The 27023-nt window shown below is 43.5% G+C and overlaps 1 protein-coding gene across 1 annotated transcript in view; it reads right to left on the bottom strand.

Annotated features, from left to right (window-relative positions):
* The window catches only part of GABRA5 (gamma-aminobutyric acid type A receptor subunit alpha5), an 86358-nt gene that overhangs the window by 1503 nt on the left and 57832 nt on the right, over positions 1 to 27023 (bottom strand). The window contains exons 6-8 of the mRNA XM_045795433.2: positions 9802 to 9945; positions 6507 to 6659; positions 3562 to 3773 (exon numbers count right to left, since the gene is read on the bottom strand). Coding sequence (XP_045651389.1) covers positions 3562 to 3773; positions 6507 to 6659; positions 9802 to 9945 — 509 coding nt within the window. The remainder of the gene's footprint in view (positions 1 to 3561; positions 3774 to 6506; positions 6660 to 9801; positions 9946 to 27023) is intronic.

Raw genomic sequence — 27023 nt, 5'->3', positions numbered from 1 at the left:
AGCGTCTGTCTTCGGCTCAGGGCGTGATCCCGGCGTTGTGGGATCGAGCCCCACGTCAGGCTCCTCTGCTATGAGCCTGCTTCTTCCTCTCCCACTCCCCCTGCCTGTGTTCCCTCTCTCGCTGGCTGTCTCTATCTCTGTCAAATAAATAAATAAAATCTTTAAAAATAGAAAAAAAGAAATTATAGAACAGGCAAAATAATTCATGGCCAAAAAAAAAAAAATCAGAATAGTAGTTTTCTTTGTTGAGGTGCAGACTGGAAAGGGCTCTGTCGATTGGGAAGTGGCATGGTGAACTTTGGGGAGTGCTCATGATGTTCTTTATCTTGATAGGGATTTGCATTACACAGGTGAACATGTTCATCAAAACGCAGCAAATGTATCCTTAATATCTGTGCATGTTACACTATGCAAATTTTTCTTTGAAAGAATCAAACTGTAAACAAATATTGAACTCTAGTTAATGACACACATAAATTTACATGTATATAAATATATTTACTGGGAAATGTACTGTCCTTTAAAATTTACTTTGTTTTTTTTAAATTTTTTTATTATGTTATGTCAGTCACCATACAGTACATCATTAGTTTTTGATGTATGTTCCATGATTCATTGTTTGCATATAACACCCAGTGCTCTGTGAAATACATGCCCTCCTTAATACCCAGTGATGGGTGTTAATTTACTTTGAAATGGATAAGAATATAAGATGGATTGAGGATGAGTGAATGCATGGATAGATAGATGATGGACAAACAGATAGTAGTGACACATGCATAGTAAAATGTTCATAATAGAGAGATTTTTCATTGTGAGATTCTTTAAACATTGCTGTCAGTTTGCAAATGTACATAATAAAACCTTGCAAAATTCTGTTCCATTAATATAGTGCCATTAAGTAAAATTTAATTGAGAAAACACAGGAAAGTAAATTAAAAGAAATACATCAACCATTAAAACTATGGAAAAGATGAGTAGAAAGGAAACACATGGAGCAAGAAGCAAGAGGAAGCAAGTGAAAAGAGAGGTAGAGTAAACGTGGAACCAGACACAAAGAGCATGGTGACCACCTGGAGACATGGTGAGATAGGCTACAACAGTCCTGGGCCAGAGTAGGAACCCTCTCAGCCACTCTTCAGAAATACTGCAGCTCTTCCATATACCAGTGATCATGTGTGCACCCACACTGGTCTGACAGAAGAAACTGACTATGAATTTACTACCGTGAATGGCTCCCATTTCTTGGTGTGGCCAAGAAAAGAACAGACACTTGAGAAGATAGTAATCTGTCCTGGCCATGCATGTTTTATTTGGGGTGATGAGCAGCTGCACAGGGTTCAGCACAGTCACAATGGTTGTAGTGTTCCTGGAGATGTGCCCTGGTCCCCTTTCCAGGATGACTTGCTGCCCAGCTGCAAGGAGAGTGGCTGGGAGACATCCTCCAACTCCTACTCCTTCAGGGCTGACTTCAACTTCTTCCTCTACCGAATGTTTCTCTTTACAGCATCTGTTCTTTCACTGTTGTTCATCCTTAAAAATACCTTGCACCCCAAACTCTTACCTGAAGTTTGCCTCTAGAGATCCCAACATGTGACAATGGTGAACATAGTCTATTTTTCAAGCTCTCTACTTCTAAGTAAAAGTCGGTTTATGTGAGTAGGCTAATACTATATTTACTAATTCATGTGTACTACCCATGTCTAACAGTGTGACTTCCATGCCTGAATGACTTTAGATACCCTGATGCTTCAACTGCACAGCTCCTTTCAGGCCTACAGGGTGGGATCCCCAGCACCACAGCTGGGGAACAACACGTAGTCTTGAAGTTGCACAAGACACTGACGTGTGCTGCTTACTCTAAAAGATCAGTGCTAATCTAGGACTAGGCAATCCATGTTAGCTTCATCTCTCCTTCTTCCTTCAGATCTGGATCTATGGCAAGTAGCAACGACAGTGAAGCCAAGTGCGAAAGTGGTGGCTGACAAGGATGCTGAGCCTACCCGACATTTTGGCGTTCTTCATTCTTCCCTTCCTCCTAGACATAGATATGAACCTGAGGCCTGAATTCCTATAATAGGCTCCCATCTGCTTTCCTACTCAGACTTGGCTATCTCCAGTCCACCATCACATGGCCACCAAGACCCAGGCCCTCAGCAATCATTTAACTTCTGGCAACACAGTGCTTTCTCCCAATTCCATTCATGTTCTTCCCCCCACAAACCTCCTCCATGGCTCCTTTGGTCTTCATCATCAAGTCCAGATGCTTTGGTCAAGAATCCCCAGTATGCCTCTACAAATGTTTTCCCAGGTCGCCATCAATCATCCACTGTGGTCAGCTCACTCTTATTCCCTCACTCTGTCTCAAACCCCCAAAACACCCACTCCTGAGGTTGCTACTTATCAAGGCCCTCCTGCCCTCCTGTCCCTTCTGCCTTGAGAGGGCCCCACATAGATCCCACTAGGCGTTCCTCCCACCAGAGAAGCTGGACTCAGAAATGGGTTTTCCATGACTGAAACTCTGTCATGGGAGGGAACTCCTGGTACTTGGAAGTAGGAAGAATCAGATGGGTCCCGTTAAGTCAGAGCCTCTGACTTTACACAGGAAAGGAAATAGCTGTGTTACATGCAAAAAGCAAGCATGAGGCCATCAATGAGACACGGCTGAGTGTCCTCAACAAAAAGAGTGTCCTGGGTTGCCATTCCTGGCTTGTGGCCCTGGTTGGGAGGTCAGGCCATACAAATCCAGTCTTCTGTAACACCTTCCAGGACTCCCTTCATGCTGAGTTCTCATGGACAGATTTTTTGATTTTCAAGGACAGATTTTGACTTCAAGTCTACCCTGATAACTTTGGCCTGCTCTTCTCTCAGAGCAAAGGCTTTGCCTATTTGTTTAACACCTGCTATAATTAGCAGTTTATCACGTGCTGTTTTATTTTCTGTTCCATATATGTTATTCTCATCTCCCCCAGGACATGGTTCAGCTTGGAATTCTGTGTAACCTCTCTTCTTCAACTATTCCTTAGATTTAGACACCAATCACCCTCTAAACACCCGGCATCCAATTGCTCTGAACAGAGTAATACTTTCCAGGATCACTGTGCATCATTTAATTGAACCAAATCATCTCCTCAATAGAACTGGTATGTTTTGCTCCTTCCAGTAGGTCACACGCTCTCCTCACATCCTTAAAGCCACCCTGCAGATCTACTGTTTGGTGAAGTGACACAAGAGTGAAGAAAAGAATGTATAATTCAAAACTGGACAAGTAATCACTGAACAGACAGGAGGTACTTAAGCAAAAGTAACAGGCCTAAGTCTACACAAGCCCAAGCCATTCACATGACATCAGACCTTTTCCTTGATCAAAGCAGATGATTCAAAACAAAATTGAAACAGGACCTGTTGCAATAAGACTTGACAGGAACCTCTAACATAAAGACAGGGGTCATTTTTTCATTGGGGGGTAGGAGATAGGAGAAACACCAGTCTTATGTTCGATATTTTATATCAGGCACATTTTCTCTGGAGGATGGGGGGATATGAAGGGGGTAAATTTACCTTGACCTTGGCTGCTTCTGAGGCTTTTTTGCCATCCCAGGCCCAGCCTCTCTTTGTGAAATAGTTGACGGTAGCAAACTCGATCAGCGCGGAGAACACAAAAGCGTAGCACACAGCTATGAACCAGTCCATGGCTGTCGCATAAGCCACTTTGGGCAGAGAGTTCCGAGCACTGATGCTGAGGGTCGTCATGGTCAGCACTGTGGTCACCCCTGTGGTTGTCAGTGATGGGGGGTCAGTCAGGGAAAATGGAAACAGGAATCAGTACTGGCACCCAGATCCCAGTATAACACCCTTGACCATGACAGATGAAGACAGGAAAGGAACTGGTTACTTTTATCCCCAGACAGAACCTTCCCTCTCCTATTTTCCTACCACTTGACACACTTCTAACATTTATAATATTGCTTATTTAATTTATCTTAATTGGCTCCTTCCTCTAGAATATAAACTGAGGAAGGCAGGGACTGGGTCTGATATATACACATGATTTGTATCCCCATTGTCCTGAACCAAGCCCAGCAGAAAGCTCGTGTCCAACAAGGATGTGTTGAATAGGTGGTATTCCTCTGTGGCAATGGGGCAATACCCAAGTGAGAACAGGTAATGACATTAACATGGTATCTAGTGAGGTGTTTCAATAAAATTTGCTATGCATCCAGTGAGTACTGGGCTCAAGGCAAACTGAAGAGACAGACTTGCTTTTACAAGGATTAACCCAACTTGCAGACTTCCAGGAACTGTGGAGCCAAGTGCAATAGTACCGTGTCTCAATCTGGATCTCAGCACTTCACTCTATCCAAGAGGGATCAATGTCCCCTCAAAGCCCTTGTGTGAGGTGCCTGTAGCTGTCTGCCTTGGCTTCTGTGGCAACCCTGCAATGACCATGCAGCAAGGCCAGAGTGCTGGAGGAAGACGTTCAGAACTGGCAGATTATGAGCCATCTATCTAGTATCCACTAAGTGCCAGACTGATCTAAGCCACATTCTGGATGGGTGTCATTATCCCAATTCACAGGCAACAAGCTTAAAGATTTAAAAATACTTAGCAATGCACCCCATTTCACTAGCTGGCAAATGAGAACCCATATTCGGACCCAGGTCTGCAGGACCCTTCACAGCCTACACAGCTTCCACATGTTCTGTGCCTTCCTCTTTATCACACTTTTGTCTGCACGAGGGTGCACCTATGTGCTTGGGGTGTGGGTGCAATGCACTTGTTACGGGTTGAATTGTATCCCCCCAAATTCATATGTTGAAGTCCTGAATTTCAGAATGTAACCTTACTTGCAAATACAGCCTTTATGGAAGTAATGACGTTAAAATGAGATTGTTAGGGCAGGCCCTGATCCAATATGACTGGTGCCACAGACATGCACACAGCGTGTGAAGACTGGAATTACTGGCCACAAGCCAAGGAACTACCAGCTAGGCGAGAGGCCTGAAACAGACCCTTCCCTCACGGCCCTCAGAAGGAACCAGCTTTGCTGACTTCTTGGTTATGGGCTTGTAGCCTCCAGAACTGAGACAATTTCCATTGTTTAAGCCACTCAGGGCATGGTACTTTGTTATGGAGCCCTAGGAAATCAGTAGAGCACCAAGTACGTCATGTCATTGGTGGTCACAGCAGCTGAGTTTTCATCCAACGTCATCATCCTTCAAAGGTATTTATGTGTGCTCACTGAGCATGGTACCATGCATGGAATTAATGCTTAGTGAAAAATCAGTAGGCATCTATGATTTTTCTTAGAAATCCACTTAATCATTGTGCTGGGGGAAAGTGTTCTGTGCATGACCTTGAACAGGCTTCTTGCAACTTCTTGGGTCCTTTAACATCCCAATGTGCATTGGGAATCTCCCAGAAGAAACAGAAACTAATATGCAGCTTTCTCCAAACTAATTTTTTTTTCCACTGGCCACCTACTAATATTCCCCTAAAGAACTAGGGAAGCACTGCCTGACCATGAACCAACCTCCATACTCCTCTGAAACATTCCTCCAGCTAGATGAAGCAACGCAAGTGAAACTGGCCATGTAGGTAGAGAGACGGTCTGACAGAAATACTCCTGGGCCATCACTTAGAGCCTCCCTGGGCTCTCAGGCTCCCTAGACACGGGAGTGGTAACATAAAATGCAGGTCATGGTTTCCTTCTTTGCAATAGTAACAGCTGAGGCATGAAGTGTACCTTATAGTTTAGAAATGTGTCAGCATCCATTACCATAACTGATGTGCAAAACTACCTTTAGTATCGCTACTCAAATATGAGGAAGCAGAGCTTCAAGGTGAGAGTTAGATGCTCAACTATGCTCTGCTGAGGTACCTCTGGAACTAGATATTGCTAAACCTAATGTATGTCTTAGGGGTATCAAATGATGGTGTTCTAGATTCTTATCATATATGTGTGTGTGTGTGTGCACATCTACGTATAATATATATGCATTATGTATATATGCAAATATCCATTTATTCATATCATATACCTGATAAATATGATGGTATGTATGATATATAGATATGTAATTTATTATTACCATATAATATATGATGGATTGAATGTCCCTTGGGAGTTCATTTTAAAGTGGCACTCACATTTCAAAGAAGTGTCTGGTAACATACAAAGTAGTACTTTAGGAGAAGTGTGAAAATACTGTAGCAAAATCTCACATAAGACAGATTGCTGGCAGTTTCAAACCTCAAAAAAAGGCTACCAGCAAAGGCTTTTCAAAATGGAAACAGTGATCAAATAGACCATGCATCATTCCCTAAACCCTTGTTAGAGAGCCATCCTGAATCCTAATCCTTAACACTGAATTCTTAACTAATTGGTCTGTTTTCCAGGTCACAGAAGAGACAGTAGTCACTAGGAGTTTAGAGGCTGCTGTTGTTTGGGGGTAGGTAGAAGCAGTCCCAAAACAGCAGTGCAGGTCTGGCTTGGGGACACTCACCAAATACTGTCCTGGCAGGGACTGATTCTCTGTTCAGCCAAAAGGACACCTGTGACAAGATCACGGTCATTATGCAGGGAAGGTAGGTCTGGATGACAAAGTAACCGATCTTCCTCTTCAGATGGAAATGAGCCGTCATGATTGTGTATTCGCCTGCAAATAAGCAAATTAATGCAGGACAACCACCTGTCCTAGAGTCCTGCCTGTCATTCCTGCTCCTGGACCAGAGGTGGTCCTTCTCCCCACCTTCCCCTTGGAAAACTATTAGTTTGCATGGTTGGAGTGAAGGAGAGAATGAAGGATGCAGGGATTTCTTAACTGTCATTTTATAAGTCTTCTGAGCCACAGCCTCTGAAGAGCCTTTGGTGGTGGATGTTTTCCTGGGGAAAATCAGATTTGTGTGTTTTCCTAATCCCTGATCACAATCTGTGCCACTCTCTGACCACCCCCTCGCTGCTGCTGCCATCAGGATTTCAGGATTTAACCTCTCCAGATATAACTCAGGACATCACAGAGCCCTGTTGCAGGTGGAGAATTTCCCCCCCTATTTCCCAGCCAGAGAAGGCTGGAAGAAGCTAGAGGTGACCACCCCCCTGCTCCGTACTCCCTGCCAGACCCAGCTGGAGGGTGAGAAACAGCAGCTGGAGGAGGCCACAGGTCCTGGCAGCCCCTCCCGCCCGCCGCCTACCAGGGAGATAGGCTGGGGCATTTCCTTGGCGATGCCCCAGTGCCTCCTCTGGATCTGCCTGGCAGTGTGGGAGGCCGGCGGGGACCTTCCGTTCATTGCTGAGAATGACGCTGCCTTGACGGTGAACTGGTAAGGAGCTGAGACGGGCTGTGGTCGGAGGGTGTGTGAATGGCTGTCAGCTGGAGAGTCTCCAGTGCTAGAATTTTTTTTTTAATTCAAGTATAGTTAACATACGGTGTTATATAAGTTTCAGGTGCACAACATATTGATTTGACAATTCTGTACATTACTCAGTGCTCACCATGATAAGTGTAGCCACCATCGATCACCACATAACATTATTACAATATGATTGACTATTCCCTGTGCTGTACCGGTCATCTCCATGACTGTTATCTGGGGAGATAGGAAGGCTGCTTTGAGAAGCAGAGGCAGAGTTAAGCTGATCAGAGGACAAGAGGTCTTTCACTGAATTGCGAGAAGTAGACAATGCGGCCGGTGGAACTGCAAAGTGGGGAGAAAGGGCTTGAGGCCTCCCCTAAAGCAGACCCGGTGGGAGCCATCTATTTAGCGGGTGGTCTGCTGGAGACCAATGTGGAGCGCTGGGATGTCTGGGCCAGATAACACAGCTCTGACGCTTGCTTTTGGAATCAGAGCCCAGAGCTCAGCATGGCCAGCTGTGGATGTGTCCCTACGTGCCTTTTCTCACAGCATGCCAGATGTCAGAGGCAGAGGGAACCTTTAAGATCACATGCAGCAAAATCTGCCCCCTTACAGAAAAGGAGCCCAAAATTCTTAGCAGTGCCTGCGACACGCCAGCAGGGGCAGGCCACTTTCCCCATAGTTCCAAGGCAGGTCAGAGCAGAGGAGAGCGGCTGAGCAGGCTATATCAGAGCAGAAAGAAACAGCGACAAAGAGAAGGAGGATGAGATATGTTTAATAGCCAGGACCAGATCTTTGTAATGATCCAATTTTGCCTCTCCTTAACATCTGAGAAGAGGGGAAATGCCATTCTATTTCTCTGCAGTAGGATTTAATATTACTCTCCTACTTAAAATGCTTTCATTGTTCTTTTCATTCTGTTGGGCTCTTTTCTTTCTTTCTTTCTTTCTTTCTTTCTTTCTTTCTTTCTTTCTTCTTTCTTCGTTCTTTCTTTCTTTTTTTTTTTTGAGTGTAGTTGACACACAATGTGACACTAGTTTTGGGTGTACAACACAGTGATTCAACAAGTTTATGCATTACGCTGTATTTGCCACTAAGTGTAGGTACCATCTATTCCAATACATCTCTATTACAATATCATTGACTATACTCCTTATGCTGTGTCTTTTATTCCTGTGACTTATTCATTCCATAATAGGAAGCCCATATCTTCCACTCTTCTTCACCCATTTTGCCCATCCTTTCACCCCACTCTCATTTGTTTTATTTTTGAGTTGAAGGTAGCAATATCAGATAATGTTTTTTTAAAAAGACCACCTTTTCAGAATACAAATAGAGGTAGAAACCCCATTTATACGTTTTTAAAGAACTATATGAAACAATTCCGAACTGTAGCATCCTCCATTAGCATGGCAATGCTCTACCCCGCACATCTGCCATGCCACCTTTTCACTTGTTCCCATAAAACTAGGCTACCACCCTCCCAGTCCTGTCAGGCTCTCCCCCCTCTCCCCACAATGCCCAGCACAAGACCAGTGGGTATGCTCTGGGAGCCTGTATGTAGAGGAGGCATGCACTCAACGTCCATGAGCTTCCTGCCAGCCCTGAGGTTTGGCAGTGTTGACAAAGAGTGATGCTGACCAGGGTACCTTTTGGGGCTCACAACTCGTCCCCATGACAGGGCCCACTCCATCCCTGTTATGCTTTTCTTCTCTGCTGTGGAGACTCTCTGTGACCCTGGAGTCTTCTCTTCTGCTAACAGCCAAGCCTCCTGACTGCTAAGGCTGGGCCTCCTGTGTCCAAGAGGTGACTGAGGACACACCTTGCAGGTGCAGAGAATAGAAGACACTCTGTTCTTTTGGACACCTCACCCATTCTGCATCAGGTGAAGCCAGGTTGTATTGGGCCTGTGGTACTCAGCCCAGCCCTATGCATGTGAGAGTGAGACTCCCTTCCTTCTTGGTGAGGCCTCAGCTATTTCTATGCTGTTTGGTTGTGCTTTCCAAAATTCAACCCCTGGGAAATCTTAGAAATGTTCAAAACAGGAGGTAGGGGAGCAGGTAAATAGGAGTACCTGCAGGAAGCCATCTACCTTTCCTGCAGAGACTACTGCCTCTGTGTCTCAGTGCCTGAGCAGGGGCTGTGTTACATAAGCAGGTTCACACGGCCTCCAGGCACAGCATGCAATCACAGGGGTGTGCTCGCACGAAGGCAAACACACCTGAGATTAATACCTCCCATGGCCTTTAATACTGCCAGCCACTGCAGCTGGGGCCTCCGTGTGCCGCTGCAGGGACTAGGACCTGAATTGGAGGGCTCCTTGTGGCCAGCACTGCACAACGACAGTAGAACTGAGGTGAGCCTGGGGGGCATCCTCCCCACCGACATGCCACAGGAGCACCGAGCTCTCCCAGGGTGTGGCATTCTGCATGCACTTGGTCTCACCTGTGCTGGTGCTGATGTTCTCGGTGCCGACCGTCTGACCCATCAAGTGGTACTGGTTCAGCCTGGAGCCATCTTCTGCCACCACCACTGACTTAGTGGTGCCATTAGTCCAGACATAGACAACTTCGGAATTAGGATATGCATCTGTATGGGGGGGGGGGCAGAAGATGGTATAAACATGGAATTATTTTCAGCCTGGCACAACCAAAGATGTTTATAAAAGTAGCAAGAGAGATGATTGGAAGGTCAAAGTTAAAGGACCTGAAGAATGCACAGGGTGGTCAGACTAGGGCAGACGTCACCACTGTTCAGGTCCTTTTCATTTCTAAAGATCTGAGCGGTCAGGAATCAGTGCCCGGTGCTTCCTACCATGCATTTTCTCTGTAGGGTATACTATTGCATGGACTGTGACCACAGTGCTCGGGGTTCTCCTGGCTCTGTGGTCTTGGGCAAGTCACTTATGCTCTGTGCCTCAGCTCTTCTCTCTGTAAAATGGGGCGGGAACAGCAGCTACTTCTTAGGGCTCCTGCTATCACAATACAAGCTCCATAATGACCTAATGCATAGAGCACATGAGCGGCACCTGAGTGTACCAGCTATGATAAAGGTTCCACTTTGCAACTGGTACTTACTGTCCTGTTGTCCGATGCTGTCCTGGTGGGAGGGTGGCATGGTAGGTAAGACTTCCTCCCCTGGTATCATGCCTATGACTGTTACCTTATATGGCAAATAGTACTGTACAGATGGAGTTAAGGCTATGGGCCTTTAAATCAGAAGATTATCTTGGATTATCCCAGTACACCCAATATAATCACTTGAGCCCTTAAAAACAGAGAACTTTCTCCAGCTGGAGCCAGTCAGAGAGATTTGAACCATGAAGTACTTGACCATCATTGTTGGCTTTGACGATGGAGGAAGGGGCCACGGAATGTGAGCAGCTTCTAGAGGGTGAGAATGATCTCCCCAGGTGACAGCTAGCAGGAAACAGGGACGTCAAACCTACAGCCACGCAGAACTGAATCCTGCCAACAACCCGAATGAAGCTAGAGGTAGATTCACCCCCAGAAAGAAATGCAGCCCCATCAACACTATAACTCTGGCCAATGGGACCCAGCACAGAGACATCAGGCAAACACACTGCATTCTGACCTATAGAATGCCAAGGCAATAAAGGTATTGTTTTCTTTTTTCTTTTTTCCAGCTTTATTGAGATATAATTGACATGTAACATGTAAGCTTAAGGTGTACAATGTAATGATTTGATATATGTATAAATTGTGAAATGATTACCATAATAAGGCTAGTTACATGTGATGTATTGCTTTAAACTGCTCAGTTCGTGATAACTTGTGATGGTGCAATAGAGAACTAGAACAGGTAGATGGAGAGCAAAGAAAGACTGTCTCCCAGAGGAGGGAGACGAATACACATAAAACATGTAACGGGGTTTGTTAATGCTAGAGAGAACTACAAGCTATGAAGAGGGAAGAGGCACAATTTTAAATGGCACTGTCTGGGAAGGCCTAACTTAGGAGACCCAAGAAATGTGCAGGAGCTAGCTGGCCACGTAGCCGTCAGGAGGAAGAGCATCCGAGGAATGGGTACTACAAAGGTCCTGAGGCAGGAGCGTGCCTGCAATGCCGGAGGAGAAGCAAGCAGGCACTGTGGCTGGACAGGGAAGAGGGCAGAGGGGAGAGGAAAAGACCAGATAAAACAGTGCCTCGGGACGCCTGTGTGGCTCAGTGGGTTAAGCGTTTGTTTTCAGCTCAGGTCATGATCCCAGGGTCCTGGGGTCGAGTCCCACATTGGGCTCCTTGCTCAGCAGGGCCCCTGCTTTTCCCTCTGCCTGCTGCTCCCCCTGCTTGTGCTTTCTCTCTCTCTTTAAAAAAGAAAGAAACAGGGCCTCAAGCCCATTTTAAGGCCTTTGACTTTTGCTCTGAGTTAGTCAGAAGACACAGAAGTGGGGGTGAAGGGTTAAGCAAGAAAGTGACATATTCTAACTTATGCTTTAAAAGGATCCATCTGGCTGAGATGGGGGAATAGAATGGGGGTGGGAACCAGACAGAAACGGGAGACTGCCTAGGGCAATATTAAAATAATCCAGGTGGAAGACGATAGTGGTGGGTAGGGGCAAAAAGAAGAAATTAGGGATACATGTTAAATGAAGGGGTCATCCAGTCACTAATCAATCATGTGAGCTATGAGAGGAAGAAGGTGGCCAGGCTGGGCATCTGGACAAGTCATTTGCACGTAGGAGGAAGGCAAAGATTCTGGAAGGACCTGGCTTCCGGTGAAAGAGCAGCAGTGCAGGTGCCAACGTGTGAGAATTGAGACCTTCAAGGGCTTCAGTTGGGGATGCTGAGCAGATAGTGGACTATACAAGTTAGTCATGGGAATGGTCCTGCGTGAGGATGTGACTTCTCCCGCGTCACCAGATTATGGATGTCAACTGAAGCGCAGGCTGGTGAGATCACCTGAGGAGTGCTGGTGGAAAAAAGGAGAGCGTGGAACATGCCTTCCTAGGTGCTGCAGGGTCTTGAGCTTGAGAAGGTGAGGGGAGAACAGCAAAGCCACTGGAACAGCAGGCACTGCTGTGAGAGGGCACAGGGGAAGCGCTGTTCGGGAGGCCCGTGTCAGAGGCTTCAGGTGATGGCTCAAGAGTGGCCCCAGGACCTAACGGGATGCAGCCACCTCAGCAAGAGCAGCTGGCTTTGAAGAACTGACAGGCTAATTTGTTCCAGCTGTCTCTTGAGGCCCCTGGAGGTAAACCGGCACATCTGCCCCATAATCAAGCTCCCGAGTCTGAACAGATGCCACATCCAACCACTCTGACACCTTTTGAACAAAGCTGGATGCTTTGCTCCCAGCTACTTGAACAGAGCAAGACCGCCAGGTTGAAAGGAACGATGCACCCTCCCAGGTGAGGAACCTACAGGTGTCTCAGGAGATGAGGGATGAGAGGCAGAGGTCTGCTGCCCCTGCTGGCAGGGGAGGCCTCCCTAAGGGACCGCATGCTCTGTGACTCTCCACCAAGAGGGGCTAGCCCTCTGCACCGTGAAAGACCCCTGCAGCAGTTAGGCTGAACCAGCAGAACTATCTTCTCAGATAACAGACCTTAACAGATAGAAGCCAGGGGAATGGTCTCAGGAATGATCAAGAGTTCTACTAAAAAGTGTGGAAGTTTCTTTGCTAATGTACATCACTGCCTTTATTCTTTATTTATGAGCAAAAGAGTACCCATAACAGCTGAAAAATAATGCAATCAGCATGTATGTCGAAACACCGAGCTTAATACAGAGGAAAACAGCAGAAGCTTCAAGACCCTCTGTGCATGACTGAAAGCTCACCTCCTCCCTACAAGGTGGTATTCTGAATTTTATAACTACTGCATTGTTTGCTTTGTAGTTTTACTTTCTGGGCAGAAGTCACTAAACAAAGCTTTTTTTTTTTTTTTTTTTGGCTTTGCTTATGTTCTTTGTGAAATTGGTTCATGTTTTTACCCATTTGATTCATGTTTCCTTTATATATTCTGATACATTTTGTCCTACGTGTTACACATCTCTTCAAATTTGTGGCTATTTCACTGTGTTGATGGCTTTTTTTCTTTTTTGATAAACATTAATTTTAGTCAAATGTATCCATCTTTTCATCTCTCTGCATCTTATTTCAGAGGCCCTCCCTGTTCTGAGGTCACACTTTACTACACGTGCATAATCAAAGTTTTAATGCATCGTCCTTCACCCTTAGGGCCTTAATCACCAGGAGTTGATTGTATTTACCTATATTTTCCAAACAAAAGGTATCAATGGCATTTTCTCCATGTGGTTTTCTGTTTTGCCACCGACCTCATCAAGCCGTCTCTCCCACCCACTCACTTGCAGGGTCTGCTCTGCCAAGTAAGGTTTCCGTCATGCACAGGTCTTCTGTTTGCTGGATCTTCTGCTGTGCTCCCTTTTTCTGTCCTGTTTAGAAGACACCAATAGCTAGAAGGGTCAGGTCCCCTTCTTTTCTCCTTGGTCCTCTGTTCACCCAGATCCATGTTGGAATCGGCTTCCTTAAACATACTCTGATGAGATTTATACTGGAACTGAACTGGATCTCTATATTATAGATTATCTGTAGGAAGACATGACATCTTCTGGTATCGCATCTTTTTCATCATCAACATGATGTATCTCTCCACATATTTAGGTCTTCGTAGTGAAAGTGCCTGACAGTAAGCTTTTTGATTAGAATATAAGCACCTGATGCTGAGCTTTTGATTTCGGAGGCACTCCCTTCAAAGACATCCCTCTTGATCACACTGGCAGCTACACAACTAAATAAAGAGCCAGGCCTCCCCACCCCCGAGGTTCCCCTTTTAGAAAGCCTGGGGTGACCTAGATAGCTGACCACTGGAGTCACCCACTTTTCCCTTCCTGTGCCCTAATTCTTGCTCTTATGTTTTGAATTTGACAATAATAAACAGTGAAACTGCCAAACCCTAGTCACCCCAACCTAGACCCCAAGAAAGGAAGAACCCTATGTCTGCACTCTCCCTCTCCCTCTCTAACTTGTGACCTCATCAAGTGGCCCCAGCCATGCAGTGTACCTTCCGGGGCTTGTGAACAATACACGTTTTGTCAAAGTTCCCTGATGGTTGTTGCTGAGATGCATCTTACAGTCATAATGAGAACCACAGGGCTGATCCCACCCCAGCACTGCCTCTGCTCAGAGAAATGTCACTATGAGTAATATGGCCAGGCAAGTGCCCAGGCATTCCTAGCTGACAGCGTCACTGTTGATAGGTCACCCAAGAGTTTTCCATATTGAAATATTTTCCAATACAGTTGTACCATTCTCTATCTTTTGCTACATGTGTGATACTTAATACTCTTCTCTAATAACCAGTGCACCCTGTCCCTGAGCAAAGGCCAAATGGTAGGCCAACTTATCAGAAAGTTGCTAAGCAAGGGTGGGGTCAGATCCATGAGAATTACTGATATAATTCTGAGATGTACATATTAATGATCTGAAATGGAAGTAAATAGACTGTTGGAGCACTTGATGAAATATCATGGATGCTAGACTTAATCCACATTGCACGTAATATTGAGTGCTATTCTTGCTTTTTTGTTTTTTTTTTTTAAATTAACATGACCTTCCATTTTCAAGTTTTAAGTAATACAGAAGTGTATTTTTCACATGGGCAGCATTGGAGCTCCCCTGACAAAAGTGCTTTCTGTTTTAATTTCCCTTCTCGATGGAGAAAATGGGTGGCTCTGGGTGCTGAGGATATACATGGGGGCTGATGATGCCCTCTGCCTTGGCAAGCTGCTTTCCAAATGTCTGGTCATAGGCACCACTGGGCATATGCTAACACTCTGAAGGGGCCCCGAGTTCCACATAAGTAACAGTGAGGTTTCTATCTCCTTCCTACTGTGTAAATGCTATAGGACCCTGAATATTAGAGAGCCGTGGCACTCAGACATGGACTTGAGCAAAGGACCCCGCTGGATTCTGGCCAAGGCTGTGAGTGTGGAGCAGACAGTAGATGGTGATGAGATAGGATCCCCTGGCTTCTTACTGTCCCCAGACTGACTCAGGCAGCTTCCGTTTCTATTGTTCTGTTACCTGCCCTGTATCTTATTCCCAGCTCACCTGCCTCATACTGGAGAGAATTGCTGCCCTGTGAAGCTGTCCCCCCATCCTCCTTATGGCTACATTTCCAGTGAGGAGGGCCGCAGATGTCCCATTAATACCTCCTCATTCCATTTCCCAATCCACAGGGGAGTTTTGAGTCTGAACTCTGGTCAAGAGAAGGGCCTCCCACCCAACCCTTGAGAAATATGACTAGGTTGGAAAATGTGAATGCTGAAGCTCATAAGGGAACTCAAATCTCAAGGCAACAGGTCAGAGTGACCAGAGTCCATTCTGAGAATTAGAACTAGGAACACAGATGTGTGTACAAAGAGTACAGAACACAGGAAACAATGCTTCCCTCGTGGAGCTGTCTCCTTGGTGCCGGATCTGCTCAAGAAAGAAGGGAAAGAAAGCAAAGAGCATATAAGAATCAGGAGAGAAAGGACATCAGGAAACATGGAGCATTCTGGAGAGTGGTAGAGGTCTAGCGGGGCAAGTGTCCCCTGTGGTGGCCTGGAGGGAGGCTGAACAGATGAGAGTCCTGGGGTGGTGTAGGCACTGAGGTAGGTGTGGAGACTGGGACAGGCCTATGGAAGGCACATACCCCACCCCATCGGCTCTCCTAACTGCAGTGCTGGACATCACTTTCTATGGGGAGACTGGAGATGGCTCACAGTCACAGATGGCTCTCCTAGGGCTCTGAGGCTACATGGCATGTTGACCAGGGAAGCATGTCTGTGCTGCAGGGATCACTGGCTGGGGACAAGGCTGGCTCTGCAGACTTGCTGGACATGCAAGCCTCACACACATTGGTGTGTGTGTGTGTGTGTGTGTGTGTGTGTGTGTGTGTGTGTGTGTGTAATAACAGTCATCCTATAATAAGGACCCAATAATAATTGTAACCAGATAATAGTGATGTATGAGTGTCACAAAGTGATATATGAGTGTCACAATGCATACTAATAATTCATATCACCTTACTTTTCAAATAATAGCCTATTGATATTGATAATGTTAATTGCACTAATAATAACAACAATAAGAGGCAGTGTGGTCTCTGGCATGTCAGTTCAGCATTGCTGAGTTCTGCTCTCTTCATCAAATTAAGGGCGCAATAAATGATCACTCATGTGCATTTCATCTTGGGTATTTAATAGCACTAAATTCTTCTCTTTGTGTCAGCTGTGTGGCATTCAATTTCTTAGCCAGACACAATAGTAAATGAGGCAATCAGGTTTGTTCTGCTATCATTCGTCATGATTTAGAGCTCCAGAAACGTAATGCTCGCCTCCTGTCAACCATCTATCAGCAGAGCAAGGCAGGAAGGTTTGAAATGTTTTCACTCCTAACTGACTTGGGAATTCATCACAGTTTTCTGAGTGGCTCCTTCTCCTGGGTTGACACTTTCTGTTTTTCGAGGTTGAGCTTTGCAAATCCTGATTAGGACGTGGCGATGTCACTATTAATCCTTATGTACAAGGCCCTTCAAAAGCAATGACTGTTTGCCAAATTATGAGAGAAATATGGTGACATAACTCTGAACTTCAACAACCAATATACAATTGAAGCCTCTACTTCCCCATCTGTAGATTAGGGGCAATAACCCCCAACTCTTGAGGACAAAGTATATTCATCAATGTCAAGTATTTAGCATATGCCTGACACACAGTAGGTCCTTAATAAATATTAGGAATGTACCCATTTAGTGGGAAGGATTCTTGGTGTGTGTCAGATCCAGTCCTATGAAAAGATCTTTCTACCTGAATTCACTTTCTGTCAATCAAAAGCAAACGCAATGTGTGAAGACCACTGGTTAGCCTTATCTGCCAGACTACATGGGCACCTGAGAACCCAGGAACTGCCAATAACCAGGTAGGAAATCTGTTTTACTCAGTGCATTCATTGCCTATGATGTTAGAAGAAACACAGATTAGGATGTACCCCAAAAGCAGAATTTCGGTAATCTGAAAACATACAGAATTTAAGTTCTCTGACAGCCATGTCCTCAGCCTTCCTCTCTTCTCTGAAACGGAAGGTGGGGATGAGCAGAATAACTGCCTCAGAAAACCTCACTACCCATCACCTGTGTGACCTTCTGCAGCCTCCTCAATCTCCCTAAACCTCAGTATTATGAGCTGAACTCCAAGTCAACCCCTGACCTATGAATTGCATAATCTAGATTACAGACTTCATAAGGCACAAATGTATATAGATACATTATCTCTAACAGCCTACCAAATACCCAATATCCCTGCTTTCAGTTCATCAGGTAGAAGTTAGATCAGAGGGGTTTTGCCATGCTTTCTTCTTTGCCTCGAATCAATTGAGACATAAGGGCAGCTATCTACCGATGGAGTTGAGGAATTACAGTGGAAGGTTGAGATTTGCTAGTCAAATGGCCCATAACCACTCCACAGTCCAGTCTGTAAAATTACACTGAGTCACTGCCCTGACTGGTCTGACAGAGAATCAAAAAGACTGCATTCTCCATGTCCCTAGATTTAAACGGGAACAGATTAGGAAAGAAGGACTCAGGACCATCACCCACCCAGCATAAAAGACCCTCCCCTTGTGGAAAGGAGTGAGAAGCAGAGCAAAAGGCTAGAGGTAACATTAGGAGAAAATCCCTTCATGTAATTTCCCTCCATCTCATAAACCAATCAGCTTTTTTAAACCTTGAAACCAGTAGTTCCTTCTAATTACTTTCAATTTCCTCATGGAAAATGGATTTCCTAAGTTACATAGTCCTAAAATCATAATGCCATTGTTGCTTCAGTTCCCCCTTTGATCCTGTATATCCACTTGTCACATCTGGCCACCACCCTACTCCCAACTCTCAGCATTTCTGCTTCAGGGCAATTCCTAGCTCTTGGTGTCACCTCTCTAATAGTGAATCCAGCACATTCTCCCCTTGCTCCACAAACATCTCCCAGTCTGCCTACTACTTTCATGCTTTCACATTTGAGTCATAATGCCATCCAGTCATTTCCCCAAAGGAGGTGTTCATCCTCTCCACTAGCTGAGCCCTGGTCCTTTGTGCTCTGCCCTTATTTCGGTTATGCCTTCTACTCAAATCCTTCCTGCAGGTTCAGTTTAAAATATCATCCCCATGATGAGTTCCCCTGTCTGAATTCCAAATGGCTTTCAGCTGTACAATGGTATTTAACCTTATTATGTAACGTGTCCATCAATTTGTTGGGAGTAGAGCACCACTCATGCTTCTATGATTCTCACTGCACCTAGGAGAAAGGAGAACACACCTAGTGTGTCTGTTAAACAGTAACCAAGGTGAGCTAGTGCATCTAAACTCAGACACAACACAGACAGAACTTCCATATGTTTCTAAGGCCTCGCAGACTAACATAAGCACATGAGATACTCTGAAATCTGTGTTCTCGATCACCCACACTCATGCTGAGTTCCTACATGCTGGGCATGATGAATGCAGTTAATAGTGTCATAATTCCACATGTTTGAATGAACTAATAGCTCACTACGGTAAGATTTACCCTGATTTTGTGAAATTCTCTCCACTAGATGTTTACTAAAGAGGCATCTGTATCTGATTTAGCATATATTTTCATGAATCCAGATGTTGTCTCATGACTTAATCTACTATTTAATGCATCATTCCACAAATAAAATGAACAAAAAAATTAAGTTTTTTTTTTTCTTTTATAAAAGTCTTGATTTAAGCACTTGCTTCCAAATATAAGCCATGCCATTATCTTCTCGGAATTTCCTTTTGGACGAGGTAACATCCCTCTGTAAACTACGGCTAATTTCAACATTTGTTTGAATTCTTGAGTAGAGATAGCAATAACAGAAATGTCTGTTAATTCAGTTCTGCAGAGAAGCCAGAGCATGTGGCTCATTAGAATAATGACACCTATTTGCATTCCTTTGTCTCCTAATAGCAGAGAACTGTTGGATTGGGTAATTTGAAACTCATTATACTATCACATTTAGCCTCTGCACCATGCTTAGATGCCCATGGTATAAGTGAACTACTTGGCCAAGCAGCTATTTTTAGTAAATCAAAAAGATGAAAGAAAGTAAGAAAAACACTTAATTATGGGGGCGCCTGGGTGGCACAGTCCTTAAGCGTCTGCCTTCGGTTCAGGGCGTGATCCCAGCATTCTGGGATTGAGCCCCACATCAGGCTCCTCCGCTAAGAGCCTGCTTCTTCCCACTCCCCCTGCTTGTGTTCCCTCTCTTGCTGGCTGTCTCTCTCTGTCAAATAAATAAATAAAATCTTTAAAAAAAAGAAAAAAAGAAAAACAATTAAATAACATTTCTTCTCTTAAAATTATTGCGCCCTGTGCTGAGACCATATAAACTGAGGGAAGGTGAAGTTTCTGCAGTTTTCTAGCCCTTGGACAACTGTATCTAAACATGGTATATTAAGAAAATTCTTCCAGGGGTGCCTTGGTAGCTCAGTCAGTTACGTGTCTGCCCTTGGCTCAGGTCATGGTCCTGGGGTCCTGGGATCAAGACCTGCATTGTGTTCCCTGCTCAGCGGGGATCCTGTTCTCCTTCTCCCCACCCCCACCTTGTACTCTCTCTCACTCTCTCTCTCAAATAAATAAAATCTTTAAAAAGAAAAAAAGAAAATCCTTCCAATTGCTTTGTATATTATAGTAATGATGTTAGCAGCAGATATAAAGAAACAATCAACATCTAAAACCAATCTTCAAAATATCAGGCAGATAAAAAAGAAATTTAGCATGAGAGTTCAAAATCTCTACTGAGTTTAAGAAATGTTTATATTGGTTTTGGGCTCTCTACTGAGTTCAAATATATGTATACACACATACACACATACACATATAACACGCACTAATTGATCTCATTTGATGTGACTGATTGCAGTAGTGATGAGATCCTATCAGGTGTGTACTTTATCTTTGAATGTAATAAATGACTTAACCGCAGTTGGTTGGCTGTTGAATATGAGAATATTTAGTGAAGAAGGATTTAGAGGGTCACATATTTTCTTTCACCAAAACTTGCTTTTGTGCTGTCTGTACTGCACACCATTGTCATTATATCTGGACATCACATTAACTTGAACATATCTAACTAGTGATGAAAAAAATGACAATTTCACTTTCAGTGTTTTGCCTTTGATCAAATCAAGCATAATTTTCATATGCAAAGAGGGGTATAATTTTAAGTCATACAACTCATTTTCCTCTTGGGGACATGAACAATTCATTTCCCTTTAGGGACATGATCCCCAAATAAGATGCCATAGAGATCTTTGAAGGTTTTGTCAAGTACTGATGTGCACAGCCACCCTGTGGCAACAAATGACTTAAATAAATCCTGGTGAAAGTCCCCTTCCATTTTACTGCTTCCACCAAATAAACATGTGTTCAATTTTTCCGTGGCATTTAAAGTTCATAGTTTGAAAAATATATATATTATTTCCATCCAACCTAAACTTTTGGCTCATCACACACAGTCACCTCTCCTAATTCCAAAAATCTCTCTGAAATGATAGAAGTAATACAGAAGGAAACCCCCTCAGTCAAACAAAATTTCCCTGCCAGTGGTTGTAATCAGGTAACACCTATTAACTCTGGGTACCATAGAAAAGAGAACTCCCTGAAGGCCCTGGAGAGTGAGCGAACAGAGGAAGAAACTGGAGGGAGTTGCCACCTGGAAGAAGGGAATGCCGTTTTACTTAAAAAGCTTTGAGTCAGAGCTGTGAGGTGACTAAAGCCTAGATACATCCCTTAGTCTTACTGGCTTGAAGAATCAAAAGAAAAAGTCTAGAGCTATCAGAATAGCACATCTGAAAAATGAGGTGTGAAATCCTAGAAAGGAAAGAGCCACAGAGAAGCCCCAACTGTGATGTAATGGGTGTATGTAAACTCTACACTCTCTATACCTACCCCTGAATGACACATACACAAAGCACAATCCTACCAGCCCATCTAAGGCAGAGGACCACCTGACCATTTCAGCTGCTGCCCACTGCAGGACAGACAGAGTTTGGAGATTTCCTTTGGTCAAGTTAATTAGCTAAAAACAAAAAACAAACAAACAAACAAACAAAAACACCTGACACTCTAAATTTAACAGAATCCGGTCTGCAATATAACACTGAAATATCCAGTAAAGAATTCAAAATATTAAATGTAAAAGAAACAGGAAAAAATGACCCATACTTAAGAGAAAATATGATCAATGTGGAATGATCCCAAGAGGACTCCAATCCTGGATTTAACACACAACATTTTAAGGCAGCTTAAACGGTTATTATTGAGTGTAAAGGAAAGAACGTAATGTTCTGTAATGAAAAACCAAGAGTAAGTCTAGAAGAGACATTGAAACTATTTAAAAGAACCATATACAAATTCTAAAATTGACAAAGATACTAAATAAAAAATTTACTGTATGAATTTAGCAGCAGAATGAAAATGACATAAAAGTCAGTGAACTTGGGGGCACCTGGGTGGCTCAGTCGGTTAAACATCTGCCTTCAGCTCAGGTCAGGATCTCTGGGTCCTGGAAATGAGCTGGGAGTCAGGCTCCCTGCTGAGCCTGCCCCTCCCCCCTCGTTCTCTCTCTTGCTCTCTCGTGTTCTCTCTCTCTTTCATAAACAAATAAAAAATCTTTTAAAAAAAGTCAGTGAACTTGAAGATAGAGTGATAGAAATTATCCAATATAAAGAATAAAGAAAACAATTCTTTAAAAAATGAATATAATTAGAAATCCAGATGGAAAAAGGAGGATGGAACAGAAAAACATTAGAAGAAACAATGGCCAGTATTCCTCAAATTTGATGAAGGACAAATTTAGAAATTCAAGAGGTTCAGCAAACCCTAGGAAGTACCAATAAAAATAAAAACACCTATAAGGGGACTTCTGCTTCCAGGAAAATGGAGATGTGTTTTCCCCTATTCCCCCCACTAAATATAAATAGAAAACCTGGACATGATATAAAATATATGAAGAATCTGAAAGCTAGAAAGAATAAGGCAGACAGATCTTGGGGTCTTGGGACCCAGGAGATGACCCAGTAGTGAGTTCTGTGGTTTTATTCTTGCCATATACATCCCAGACTGGGAGCCCAAGAAGTTTAGCACCCAGAAGCACAATGAGCATAGACAAAACAAAGTAACACCATCACCAGAAGCCTGTGCTCTCTCTAGCCCTAGGACAGGAAAGGGTCAGCCTATCAAGACAGAAAACTTTTAGACAATAACTGGAGAAGTCCAGTCAAACAGACCACAGAAAAACTGCAGTCCTGCCGGACCACAGACCAAAAAGAAAGTGGAGAGCCCAGACTTCCACTCTCACCAGATGCCCAACCCACCAATGTAGTGGCATAAGAGAAAAACAGCACCTTCATTCCTGCTAGGCAGTAATGACACCCATTCCTTATTGTGCTGGCAGCCATGTGAGGAGCCTGGAGGTCCACATTAATCCAGCTGTAGCAGATCCTTCCTGCTCCTTGCTGGAACTGTGTCAGCAGAGAATTAGTAAAAATTGAGACTTCTGCCACTGCTCAGTGCTTGTGAGGCCACCCTACCCCATTTGGTGTCAGTGGAGGCCCAATACGCAGCTGGAAATCTGCACCCACCCAGCAGGAACAAAGAGCCCCACGCACCCTTTGCCATGGGTGTTGAGTGGAGAGCCTGAACTACTACCCCCTCCTGGAACTAATGAGGCTATGCTGTACTTTTCCCTGCCAGATCAGTGTTAAAAAAAAAAAAAAAAGCCAACTAAAACAGAAGACTTGAATAAGAGTCTCATAACACAATACACAAAATATCCAGGTTCCAACAGAAAATTATTTATCATACCAACAACTAGGAAGATCAAACTGAATAAAAAAAATCAATACATACCAAGAAAAATATGACCGAGGTATTAGGATTACTGACAAAGCATTTTTGAAGCAGCCATCATAAATGCTGCAATGACCAATTACAAATATACTTGAAACAAACGAGAAATTATAAGGTCTCTGCAAAGAAATAGAGATAAGGAAAGACCAAGCAGTTTTACAGTTGTGTTGGTCTGCTTGGGCTACCGTGACAAAACACCATAGTTTGGGTGGTTAAATTACCAAGATTTATTTTCTCACAGATCTAGAGGCTGGGAAGTCCAGGACCAAGGTGCCAGCAAATTTGTTTCTGGTGAGAGCTCTCTCCCTAGCTTGCAAATGGCTGCTTTTCTGCTGTGTGTTCACATGGCTTTTCCTCATTGCATGTGTTTGCAGAAAAAGAGAGATTTCTCCCTCTTCCTCTTCTTCTAAGGGCACCAATCCTATCGAATTATGATTTCACTTAAACTTAATCTCTGTCTGTGTTAAGTGTTTGTCACTTAATTGTGCTCTGTCTCCAAACACAGAAACGTCAGGAATTAGGGTTTCAACACAGGAATGGGGGGGGGGGACACAATTCAGAACATAGCATTCTGCCACTGCCCCTGCCAAATTCATGTCCTTCCTGCATGCAAAATATTTCCATTCCACTTCAATAGCATCAAAATTTTAACTAATTCCAGCATCAACTCCAACTTCTAAAGTCCAAAGTCTCATTAGATATCATCTAAATCAGATATGGGTGGGACTCAATTCACCCTGAGGTAAAATTCCTCAGCTGTAAGTTTGTGAACCCAAACAAATTATGTGCTTCCAAAATACAATGGTGGGACAGGCAGAGGATAGATATTTCCATTCCAAAAAAGAAATCAAAAGGAAAGGGGTGATGGAGTCCCAAGCAAGTCCCAAATCTAGCAAGGCACATTCTTAAAGCCTGGGAATCTTCCTCTTTGCTTCAATGCTCGGCTCTCCAGGCCCGGTGGGTGGCAGCATCACCCCAGTTACTCTGTGGGGTTCTGCTGTCGAGGCTCTCTGCAAGGACTCTGCCCTTTGAAACTGAGGCCTGTGATGGTACTGGCAGCACCTAGGATCTCTGAATTGCCTTTGGAGTCATTTTTCCTGGTTTCTGTTGAGAGGGTGGATCAACGTCAAGGGTGTCAATTTTATGAAGCAATTGTCCAGCCACACCCTTGGTGTTCTCTCTGTAACAAGCTTCCTCATTTTTCACGATATGGGCAGGCTAAAGATTTTCTGAATCTTTAAGTTCTAGTTCCTTTTTGCTTAATAATTCCTTCTCAAATTCATCACTTGCTGTGAGCAGTGATGAGGAACTCAACACTTTGCTTAGAAATCTCAACTAAATATCCAATTTCATTGTTCACAAGTTCTACCTTTCAGGAAACACCCGAACACAATTCAGCCAACTTCTTTGAACACAATTTAGTCAATTTGTAGCAAGGATTGCCTTTTCTCCAGTTTCCTATAACCTGTCCCTCATTTCTGCCTGAGACCTCATCAGAAGACCTTTCATACCGTATGTCTACCAGCATGCTGTTCATGATTATTTGTGGATTCTCTAAGAAGATGAAGGCTTTCTCTCCAGTTCTCCTTTATTCCTTCTGAGCTCTCACCAGAATCCCAAGTCCCTTCAAGCAGTGTTGGCTTTTTCTATCATGCACCACAGTACTGTCCAGCCTCTCTACCCATTATCCAGTTCTAATGACCCTTACACATTTTCTTTTATCTTTTTGGGCGGGACATCCACATTTTTAAGTGTTTGTTACAGCAGCACCCACTTCTCAGAACCAATATATGTATTAGTCTCCAGAGAAAATCTCTCTCCAGAGAACCAATAGGACATAGCTAGATATTCCTTTTTAAAAAATTTATTAAGAGGAATTGGCTCATGTGAAAATGGATGCTGAGAAGTCCCGCAGTCAGCAAGCCAGAGACCCAGGAAAGCTGATGGTGAAGTTCCAGTCTGAGAACTGGATGGCCAGAGACCCAAGAGCTGTTTTACTTTGAATCCAAAGGCAGGAAAAGACCAATGGTCCTGATCAAGGCAGTCAGGCAGGAGGATTTTCCCCTTATCATAGGAAGGTCAATGTTTTTGTTCTGTTCAGGACTTCAACTAATTGAATGAGACCCACCCACATTAGGAAAGGCAATCTGCTTCACACAGTATATTAATTTAAATGTTAACCTTATCCAAAAGCATCCTAACAGACATCACCCAGAATAATGTTTGACCAAATATCTGGGCATTTCATGACCCAGTCAAGTTGACAGACAAATTAAACTTCACAGAACTGAAAAATATAATAGCCATAATACAAAGCTCAATACATGAATTCATAAGCAGGATGGAGGGAAAAAAGAAAGAATTAGTAAACTCAAAGATAAAACAACAGAAATTAAATAATATGAAAAATGGAAAAAACAGGAGAAAATGTAAAGAGCTTCAGAACTTATGGGGTTATAAAAAAAAAGATCTAATATTCATGACATTGGATTCAGGAAAAGAGAAAGAGGATGGGGCAGAAAAAGTATTCAAAGAAATAATTGCTCAAACCTCTAAATTTGGCAAAAATCTATACTTAGCAAGTCTTATGTAGCAAGACTCTTAGCAAGGCCCAAGCAGGATAAACGCAAAGAAATCTACACCAATACACATCATAGTTAAACTTCTGAAAACTAAAGACAAAGAAAAAAAATTTTGAAAGCAACCAGAGAAAAATGACATCTTACCTATAAGGGAAAACCGATTTGAATGGCATCAGATTTCCCATCAATAAGCAAGGAAGCAAGAATAAAATAACACATTTTTCAAGTGTCAAAGAACTAACAGAACAGAATATATCTATCTGGTGAAAATATCCATCAGGTATGAAGGGAAAAATCAGAACATTTTCAGATGAAGAAAAACAAAGAGATTTATTGCCAGTAGTCTATCCTAAAGAAATGGCTAAAGGGAGCTTGCTAAGCAGTTATAAAATAAGTTTTATTATAAAATATTTTATTATGTTATTATTATTTTATTATAAAATAACTTAGTTTTATTTTTTTAATGTTTTTTTATTATATTATGTTAGTCACCATACAGTACATTCCTGGTTTCCGATGTAAAGCTCGATGCTTCATTAGTTGTGTATAATACCCAGTGCACCATGCAACACGTACCCTCCTCACTACCCATCACCAGTCCATCCCATTCCCCCACCCCCCTCCCATCTGAAGCCTTCAGTTTGTTTCTCAGAGTCCATAGTCTCTCATGCTTCATTCCCTCTTCTGATTACCCCCCTTTCTTTATTCCTTTCTTCCCCTACCAATCTTCCTAGTTCTTATGTTTCATAGGTGAGAGATATCATATGATAATTGTCTTTCTCTGCTTGACTTATTTCACTTAGCATTATCTCCTCCAGTGCCGTCCATGTTGCAGCAAATGTTGAGAACTCGTTCTTTCTGATAGCTGAGTAATATTCCATTGTGTATATGGACCACAACTTCTTAATCCATTCATCTGTTGAAGGGCATCTCGGTTCTTTCCACGATTTGGCTATTGTGGACAATGCTGCTATGAACATTGGGGTGCATATGGCCCTTCTCTTCACTACGTCTGTATCTTTGGGGTAAATACCCAGTAGTGCAATGGCTGGGTCATAGGGTAGCTCAATTTTTAACTTTTTAAGGGAGCTCCACACTGTTTTCCAGAGTGGCTGTACCAACTAGCATTCCCACCAACACTGTAGGAGGGATCCCC

The sequence above is a fragment of the Ursus americanus genome, chromosome 28, assembly GCF_024610735.1.
Source record: "Ursus americanus isolate L20-20 chromosome 28, mUrsAme1.1.p, whole genome shotgun sequence".
NCBI lineage: Eukaryota > Metazoa > Chordata > Mammalia > Carnivora > Ursidae > Ursus > Ursus americanus.
Note: the sequence above shows the minus strand (reverse complement) of the source record. Positions and strands in the feature narration are given on the sequence as shown.